Below are 10360 nucleotides of genomic sequence, written 5' to 3' on the forward strand. Positions count from 1 at the left end.
TAAGACGATGAAAACGAAGAAGATAAAGAGGCTGGAAAAGATGAACAAGCTAAAGCAGAAGAAGGCGAAGACAAAGAAAACGAACAAGCAAACAAACATGCTGAAGAGGACGAGGACGAAGAAGAAGAATAAGACAAAATAAAAAACATGCTTAACAAGACAAACAAGGTGAAGAAGACGAATGAAAATAATAAGACGAAGAAAAAGGTGAAGAAGAGCGATAAAGGCGAAGTCGAAGACGCCGAAGACAAAGTCAAATACAAAGAAGACGAAGTCGAAAAGAAAGAAATAGTAAAAAAAAAAAAAAAAAAAAAAAAAAAAAAAAAAAATCAGAAGAACAACAACAAGATAAGAAAAGCAACGAGAGCAATAAAAACAAATTAATGGGTATCAGATGCACTGCGAGGAAATAGAGCCAAGTACAGGACGTAACAATGAGGAAATAATGAATATAAACACGACGAAGACAGAAAGAAGATGTAGGAATGCGCTAAACAACGAAATGAGATAAATAAAGGAGAAAGATGGAGAACATAAAAATACAGACGCAGGGGGAAGAACTCTGAACGAAAGATAACAAATGAAGTAGAGTGAAATGAAAAAAAAATGTGGTGAAGGTAATTAAAGAAGTCTTGGGAAAACTTACGACAGAAAAATATCCAAAAAGAGAGGAAGATTAAAAGCAAACAGCCAGAGAGAGAAAAAAAAAGGAGGAGAGAGGAGAAAGACAAAGAAAGAAACTAAGAAAAATCTCTCTCTTTCTTAACTAAGAAAACTGGATGGCAGCCACGTCTGTCGTCATATAAGACGCATCAAGGACGCTTTTACCATGCAATTTCATTGCATATTCCATTCTTATTGACTTGCATTGCACCATTTGTTTTATCACACGAGTTCTGAGAAGAAATGAACTCAACCAGCTGTGTTATCACATCAATCGATGAAACTGACAGAAGTGCCAGTTTTACCAATACAGAATTACCAAAGTCGCCGAATTTATGAAGCGGCCTTGCTGTGGATGTGCTGTGTCTTGCGACACTGCCTCTGACCCAGGGCAGTGGACAGGATGCAGGAATGACCCGTCATCCAGGAGGTGCCAAGATTAGAGGGAGGGAGGAGGGTGGAGGGGAGTGGAATATATAGGAAATGGAATAGGTGGGAGTGGTTTCTATGCCTTTTTCTTTTTGCCTACCCCCCATGTAGGGGGAAAAAGCCTTTGTATATGTATTGTATGTACCTTTATCAGTCAATTTTCTGATATCAATATAAAATTTGAAAATTTCATTGTGATCCATAACACGAAGAAGGCCGTTTTCTACTTTACTTGACTTTGTTGCCAAAATTAAAATCTAATTTTTCTTGTGAGTGTCGCCAGGTAATTTTATTTAATTGATGGAAACTTCAGATAGTTAAAGGGATAATAGATTCATCGATAGTCACCGGGCAACGCCTCATCTTAGTAAACTTGTCTGGCGTTGACCTACCAAATAAAGAACAAACTACTAGCCAGTTAACCAGTCAACCAGTCAGCCAGCTAACCAATCAACCCCTCATTCGGTAAGCAAAAGGCAAATAAACAAATAAATGATAAATTATTTGAAAAGTGAATAGATAAATTTATAGATAACAAATAGATAAGTGAATATAGATGAATAAATAAAAATAAACAAATGTATAAGCAAGTTAATTAATTAGATGAATAATAAGTTTTGATTAAAGAGACCAACAGAAATAAGTTCACATTCACATCTTTAGATGTAACTGAATCATTGGACTTGTTCCAAGCTGTGACGTAAATGATTCAACATTTCATGACTGAAAATGTGTCTCATGTGTTTCTGAAAACTTAGGGTTTCAAGTAGTTTACATATATCCTAAATTATCATGAATATATTTACTCTTTAACTTATGAAATTTGTCTTATGTAGTTTATCTTTCTCCTTGCATATCATACAGAAGCTTGCTCAACATATGGGATGGTGTATAACCAGTATTTAAGTGAATTTTAAGAATACCACCTTTAACCCTAAAGTCCTGTGGGGAATCCTAAATCCCTAAGTGTCAGCTGTCAGACAGAACAAACCATGTAGTGTGAACCATTAGACAAGTGTAGAGTGAGGGCAGATCAAAAGAGAGAAAAGTTCCATTCATTTCAAATCCGTTTGACATGATTGTTTTCATCAATTATTGGGCATCCTGATTGTTAGGCTCATTTATTGGGAGCCAGTGCCCCTTCCCTTTGCCCCCTAACACCCCTCTCTTTTATTTATTTCTTTTGGGGGGAGGGGAGAGGGGCTGAGGAGGATCTAGATGGACATTCGTACGTAAACAGACTTTCCACATTTCTCACCCCTCCGATAGCAATTAGTTTCTTGGCATGTCTTCCGGTCTTTTCTCTGCGCACCCCAAAACGAATTTCTTAAAGACTTTTCTTTTTTCTTTTTTCTCTTTTTTTTCGCATTATTCGAAAAGGGGCATAAATTCCAATGACAAGACCATTATGACAGCCAATTAGGAAATCGGATACGTTGTGTTAATCCCTCCCGTACCAAATGGCTCTTTTTTATTTCTTTTGTTCCGATTGGTGGCAGGGCTCTCTTGGTGCTAATGAGGCCGATTATCTCCAAGATACAAACACTGATGCGGCTTGTGTATATGTTAAATCCCGACATCTGGAATCCTGTAGGGGTTTAAGAATAGAGGAGACAGTAAGAAACCATAAGAGCTACACTAAGCAGTTCCATGTCCCTTATCGCCTTTTATCCCTATCGATGAAGCTATCTTACCTTCTCTTAAAACAGTCAATTGTTTCAACGCTCTCTACATTATCAAGTCTCGTCCATTCCTTAACCATTGTTGGTAAACCCGCTTTTGCTAATTTCCTTCTTATCCTAATTTTTTCAATGTTAGTCCATTAATCCTTTAAGTTCTAGCTTTTCTTTTTTAACAAAAAGATAAATACCCACTCAGGGTTTGGTCTACTGGTCCCGGAGTTTGCCCAACAGCTATTTAACAAGATCACCTGGTGCTCTCCGAGCAATCTATTCAATAGAGTCGTGACCCACAAATATATATGACGGGATCACGCTACTGAAATGTATATATTTCATTTTGAATATTTTTTGATTGTTTATTTTTTATAATTTCTAGATAATCGTGTAGGTTCTCATTAAAATTGTGTTACCAGCAATACATGCTTTTCCTTGTCACATGTGATGTGTACACTTATACGTACACGCATGCACACACGCATACACGCACACACACACACACACACACACACACACACACACACACACACACACACACACACACACACACACACACACACACACACACACACACACACACACACGCACGCACGCACGTACGCACGCACACACACACACACACACACACACACACACACACGCACACACACACACACACACACACACACACACACACACACACACACACACACACACACACACACACACACACACACACACACACACACACACACACACACACACACACACACACCTAAACACACATACACGCACACACACACATATACACATATACACACGCACGCACTATATAACTGTTAACTTTGGTTTAAATGTCTTTAGGTACAATCATGACAATTACAAATTTTGCAATAGTCATGCTTCCTTTACTTTTCTTTTCAATCATGGACTTGCTCTAAGCTTTTTCTTTTCATACGGTTTCCATGATCTTCCCATTTGCTCCTGAGCAAGAATTACGGTCTCACTGAATGGGAAGACTTGGTACAGTATTTCTATGATTTCCCTTAGGACGATTACTCCTTTTGTGTCCAGGATGCGTCTGTAGGCGGAGATTCTTATTATAGGAGATTACTCAGCGAATGGTACCGTATACTTTACGCGATTATACTTTTTACGTGGGTTTTCCAGTGTCATTCTCCTTCGCTTTTATGGTCCACTTTTTTATATATATAATACCAGATAACTAAGTCAAGAAGTCACATATCATAGATCCTCTATTCTATAATTCCTAGTATTTTCGTCTAATCACCTATTTCATGGCAAATTCTTCACTTATTCTTATTTTGATTCTGACGTTTTCGACATTATATATATATATATATATATATATATATATATATATATATATATATATATATATATACATATATATATATATATATATATATATATATATATATATATATATATAATATATATATATATATATACAAACTCCTCCAAATAGGAGTCTAGGATGGTGCCCATTACAATGGACTTTGTAGCGTGAAATTTTATTATATTTAAAGATACACTTTTCAATAATTTAAATTTAAGTCAAGGAATGTAGAAACTTGATCATTTTATTGTTAAAAAAGTGGTGGTCCAAGCGTCCGCTGCCGCGAACTATATAGATTAATCATAAGAGACTCCCTCACAACCTTTTTCTTTCATCTTAACATTATTTAAGTATCAAACAACTCTTCTATCTTGTACTTTCCTGAAGAAGGCTATAACTATTACCCGAAATATATTACTTCTTGGTTTCCTTTATAATTCCGACTGTGGGTTCTTATATATATATATATATATATATATATATATATATATATATATATATATATATATATATATATATATATATATATATATATATCTTTCTCACCTTTCTTACCATCCATCTGGTAGGTCTGTGTAGACCTGTCAGTCTGCGTCAGCCTCCTCCAGTCGGTGTGGTCATCATATCGTCTCTCTTGTAGTACTTGTTGTTGCAGAGAGGATCCTCTATTCCTAAGCGCTTCATTGATGTTGTCACACCACCTTTTCCGTGGTCTTCCTGGTGGTCGTCTACCACTGGGACGCCAGTTCAGCCATCGCTTTGGTGTTCTATTAGCTTCCATTTTCATGATATGTCCATACCAACGTAGCTGTGTTCTTTCCAAAAAGACTAAGATGCTGTCGATATATATTTCCTTCCGGATGTCTTTGTTTCTCATCCTATCTCTTCTAGTAACAACCTTGATGATAAGCAATACTCTCATTTCTGCAGCTTGAATTTTACTTTTTACAAGACTCGCACCCATAAGTTACTATAGGTTTGAAGATGGTTTTGTATATTATTATCTTTACCTTTCGTGGTACATGCCGGTCTTTAAGAAGGGGATAGAGAAGGTTAATATTTTTGCTGTAGCTGGCAATATGATCTTCTATGGTCTTCTCATTTCTAGCCTCTTCATGTTGTGTATGTTAAAGGCAGATTGAATTTTTTTTAGAAGCTCTACCAAGGGATTCGAATCCTGACCTTTGTGTCTTGACTTCGTGATTATATACGCACAGGTCAGGGTTCGAATCCCTTGGCAGAGCTTCTAAAAGTAACTTCTTCATCAAATGCAACCCCCAGATACTTTACTTCAGTTACTTGCTTCAGTTTCACATCCTCTATTTGTATGTCAATCACTTCCTGTTCTCTCCCAGCTAGCATTAACTTTGTTTTCCCAAGGTTTATTTTTAGGCCATGTTCTTTTAAAACATTATCACAGAGGTTAATCATGTTTGCAAACTGCTGCAAATCTTCTTCCACCAATCCCACGTCGTCAGCATAGATAAAATGGCATAGTTCCCACTTTCTCCACTTCTTTGCCCCACTACTTTCACGACTTGATCCATCAGCAGTATAAATAGGAGTGATAATATTACGCTACCTTGCCTCACACCAGATGTTACATCAAACCACTTTTCTACCTTTGCAACTGGTCTTACTAATGTTTTGTTGCTGACACACAAACTTTTAATTGCTCTTTCCACCTTTAGGGGAATCTGATATTCAGCTTTCTTCATCGCCCTCCATAACATCTGCCTGGGTACTCTATCGAATGCTTTTTCTATATATAATAAAGCCACATGCTTCTTGATGTCCCATTCCGAGGATTTTTCCATGATAATTTTTAGAGCAAAAACTAAATCCGTCGTCCCGCGACCTGGTCTAAATCCGTTGTGGGTTTCATGTAATACATCTTCCACTATACTTCGTAATTTCTTCTCAAGAATTCTCTCATATTTTTTTCCTATATGTAAAAGCAGAGCTATATTTCTGTAGTTTGAGCAATTCGTTCTGTCACCTTTTTTGAAGACTGAGTATATCACAGCTTTACTCCTGTCTTGTGGTATTTCTCCAACATTTCATGCTAAATTGAATAGTCTAGTGAGTATATTAATTACTGACATCCCTCCAAACTTAAATATCTCGCAAAGTATACCATTATATCCAGTAGCTTTGTTGTTACGCATTTTCAATAGAGAATCTTTAACATTTGATACCGTAATCCTATCTACCATGTCTCCCGTCAATTGCTCATCAAATTCTACTTCTTCTTCTTCCTTTTTTGCTGTTCCTCCATTTTCTGGGGCTTTCAAGAGGTTCCTGAAATATTCCTCCCATCTTTCATCCTTCCTCTCTGGTTCTGTTAGTAATTCTCCTGTAGTATTCTTAACGGAGAACTGCTTTTCGTTACCATCTTTCCTAGACTTGGCCATAGAAAAAAGTAGCTTTCTTGTTCCTTCAACGTCATTTTGCAAGTCCTCACCTATATTCCTCCAGACGTTATCTCTATCCCTATTTTGAACTGTTTTGGCTGTGTTCCTTAAATTTTCATATCTTTGCCGATTCTCTTCAGTACGTGCTTTGAACTAATGCCTGAAAGCTCTATTTTTATTAGCTACGGCTTCTCTTACCTCCTCTGTCCAGTATGCAGACCTTTTCTTCTTAGTACCTCCTATCCACTTGGCACCAACTACCTCCTCTGCGATCTTCAATAAATCCCCTTTAACTTCTTGTCACATGGTTTCCAAGGTAGTTTCTCTTTTAGGTAATTGAATACTACTTAGTCTCGCTTCTAGGTCTCTCTTAACTGCTTCTTCTTGCAGTCTTTCAACTCTGATTCTTTGCTTACAGGGTCTTTTAAGAATCGGAGGAGGCTGATGATTAATTTTACATACTACTACACGAAGGTCAGAATCCAACGACAAGGATGGGAATGCCTTGACATCGTGCCCCAAACTCTTACATCTTGTCAATACAAGGCCAATCATGGAATTTTTACTATATTCTTCTCTTTCTGCATTCCAGCGGTACCAGGTCCATTTGTTTTCTGGTCTATGATTAAAAAAGGTGTTCATTATTGCCATCTGGTTTCTAATGCAGAACTCAACAATCCTTCCTCCATCTCGGTTTGAATCACCAATTCCAAAAGCACCGATTATATCCTCTATGACATGCCTATTTACAACTACATGTCCATTCAGGTCACCCAACACTATTATATTTTCCTTCTGAGGGTATGAATCTATTTTGGCTTGTGTCTACTACTAATAAGAATTGAACCATTTCAAAGGTAACACATCTTAAAAATGTTACATGTCTTGGAGAGGGGGGGTCTCTAAGTCCTACGAGGTCGTAAGTTCTCCGAGGCAGTAAGCCTTTTGAGGCTGTAAGTTCTCCGAGGCTGCAAGTTCTCCGAGGGTGCAAATCCTCCGAGAGTACAAGTCCTCCGAGGGTGCAAGTCCTCCGAGGGTGCAAGTCCACCGAGGGTGCAAGTCCTCCGAGGATGCCAGTCCTCCGAGGGTGCAAGTCCTCCGAGGGTGCAAGTTCTCCGAGGGTGCAAGACCTCCGAGGGTGCAAGTCCTCCGAAGGTGCAACTCCTCCGAAGTTGTAAGCCCTTCGAGGCTGCAAGTCCTCCGAGGTCGTAAGTCCTACGAGGGTGCAAGTCCTCTGAAGTTGCAAGTCCAACGAGGTTGTAAATCCTCCAAGGTAATAAATCCTCCAAGGTAATAAGTCCTCCAAGGTAATAAGTTCTCCAAGGTAATAAGTCCTCCAAGGTAACAAGTCCTCCAAGGTAACAAGTCCTCCAAGGTAACAAGTCCTCCAAGGTAACAAGTCCTCCAAGGTAACAAGTCCTCCAAGGTAACAAGTCCTCCAAGGTAACAAGTCCTCCAAGGTAACAAGTCCTCCAAGGTAACAAGTCCTCCAAGGTAACAAGTCCTCCAAGGTAACAAGTCCTCCAAGGTAACAAGTCCTCCAAGGTAACAAGTCCTCAGTGGTCGCAAGTCCTCAGTGGTCGCAAGTCCTCAGTGGTCGCAAGTCCTCAGTGGTCGCAAGTCCTCAGTGGTCGCAAGTCCTCAGTGGTCGCAAGTCCTCAGTGGTCGCCATGTTCCCTTGAACTGACCAGGAAAAAATGTCCTTTGGGTTCGGCCTCGGCCTCGGGGCGGAACCCCAACACGGGATCCCCAGCACGGGATCGCTATCGTGGTATTAGAGCGCGGAGCGCTGTGGCCGTAGGCCGCTCTTTGCGCAGCCAAGCCCCCGGCGAAACCGTAGAGGGCGAAGCCAGCGGCTTGTCGATTCATAAGATTCTTTCTTCTCATCAGCACTTCTTCCTTGTTGCGGGGTATAAACTTGTTTCAGAACTATTTTTTTTTTCAACTTTAATGTAATTCCTATTATTCTGTTACTGACATAATTAACGTCGATGATTCGATCTCCTAATTCAGGAGTCACCATAAAACCGACTCCGTATTTTTCTTCTTCTGTTCCACTGTGAATCAACACAAAGTTCATATCCCAATGTCTCTCACACATTAAATCAACAAGTTCTTCTTCTTTATCTCTCAAAGTTCCGATATTGAGGGTAGCTAGCTTCATACTGCTCCGTGGTTTTCTATCTCGTGAGTATTTTCCTTGTATGTATGTATGTATGTATGTATGTATGTATGTATGTATGTATGTATGTATGTATGTATGTATGTATGTATGTATGTATGTATGTATGTATGTATGTATGTATGTATATATGTATGTATGTATGTATGTATGTATGTATGTATGTATGTATGTATGTATGTATGTATGTATGTATGTATGTATGTATGTATGTATGTATGTATGTATGTATGTATGTATGTATGTATGTATAATGACACCACAGACCATAAAATCACTAGAAGGTAATCATGATCCAATTTTTATATCAGCGAAGAAAAGAGGATAAAAATATGCACTGTTGACACGAACACGAAATAGAAAGAAGCGAGAACAGCAAATCACACATGGATTTACTGGATTTACTATCCCAAAGGTGTGGTCTGCAGTCCACTCCCAGGGTTGAAGCGTCCCTAGGGACGTAGGATTCGAGGCGAATGTAGGAAAAGGGTCCGAAGACAGGGACGTGAGGGTCGTGGGGGATCTGTCACAAAGGGTATCCCAATCATTAGGTCCTCCTAGTCCGAAAGAGTTTCCTCTTGTGACGGGGAGGAAGAAGGGGAAAGGAGAGAAATAAGGGCTGGGAGAAGGTGAAGGAGATAAAAGTTCAGGAGGGATACACACATATGAGAGGGTCCACAGGGAAAGGAGAGGTAGAAGCACAAATGTAAAAAGAAAAAGGTTCTGTGTGAAAAGCATAGGGAGGGGCATTTCAGGCTAGTGACAACTGGTGAGACGGGGCAGGAAGGGAAGAGGGGAAAGAGTTGGAGGGGACAGGAGGAGGGAAAAGGGAATGGGGGTAGAGAGGGTAAGGGGAAAGAACAAATGGGGTGAAAGAGGGGAAAGAGCAGGGGAGGGGGAGAAAGATAGCGCGGGGGAGGGAAAAAGGAAACGAAAGGTCTTAGTGGAGCATAGGGAAAGGAAGCGGAAAGAGATGAAAGGAGGAGAGGGGAGGAAAAGGGGAGAGGATAACAACACAACGAAAGAGTCATAGCTGGGGAGGGGGATGAGGAGAGGGGAGGGAAAAGAGTGGGCTACTATCTCTCCACAGAGGCAGGCCACCTGACCAAATCATGAATGGAATTGTGAATAACCAGAACGATACTGGAGCCTGAGGGAGACAGGGTTGAAGGAAGACAGTGAAAACTCGAGAGCGATGAAGTACACAAGGCAAGAGATAGGGGCAGAAACAGAAGGACAAATATGAAATATGAACAGAGAATGGACTATACTTGGGAGGAGGTAAAGGGAGGAAAGTCAAATGTACGTTTCAGATGGAACACACTAAAGGTAAACACGAGATGGAAAGGAGTTTGTTTACTTCGGAGAAAATATAACGGAGGAGATAAATCAACTTGTTGGGTCTAACGGCTGTGGATGCCCTACGGCTCGTATATGAAAGGAAACACACAAATATAGGCGTTTCCAAAATTATATAACCGTGGCTGTACATGCGCCTAGAATGTTATAGACATACATTCAAAAGACACATATTTACATTTACACCTACACACACACACACGCACACACACACACAACATACACACACACACACAAACACACACACACACACGCACGCACGCACGCACGCACGCACGCACACACACACACACAC

The 10360-nt window shown here is 39.8% G+C and overlaps 1 protein-coding gene across 1 annotated transcript; it reads right to left on the minus strand.

Moving 5' to 3' along the window:
- Window positions 1-5537: 5537 nt before the first annotated feature.
- Window positions 5538-7166, minus strand: LOC143037193 (uncharacterized). The gene is made up of 3 exons (XM_076205309.1): window positions 7055-7166; window positions 6248-6622; window positions 5538-6055 (listed from the first exon to the last, which is right to left on the minus strand). Exons 1-3 carry the CDS (start codon window positions 7164-7166, stop codon window positions 5538-5540), a joined length of 1005 nt encoding a protein of 334 aa, XP_076061424.1.
- Between the last annotated feature and the right edge of the window lie 3194 nt (window positions 7167-10360).

The sequence above is a fragment of the Oratosquilla oratoria genome, chromosome 22 (assembly GCF_046742065.1).
Source record: "Oratosquilla oratoria isolate Oo_2021 chromosome 22, ASM4674206v1, whole genome shotgun sequence".
Classification (NCBI taxonomy): Eukaryota; Metazoa; Arthropoda; class Malacostraca; order Stomatopoda; family Squillidae; genus Oratosquilla; species Oratosquilla oratoria.

Coding starts and splice junctions, on each gene's coding strand:
- LOC143037193 (XM_076205309.1), bottom strand. CDS start 7,166: ATGAACACCTTTTTTAATCATAGACCAGAAAACAAATGGACCTGGTAC. Junction 6,623..7,054: donor TGGCCTTGTATTGACAAGAT/GTAAGAGTTTGG, acceptor TAAGGAACACAG/CCAAAACAGTTCAAAATAGG. Junction 6,056..6,247: donor CAAAGCTACTGGATATAATG/GTATACTTTGCG, acceptor TTTTACATATAG/GAAAAAAATATGAGAGAATT.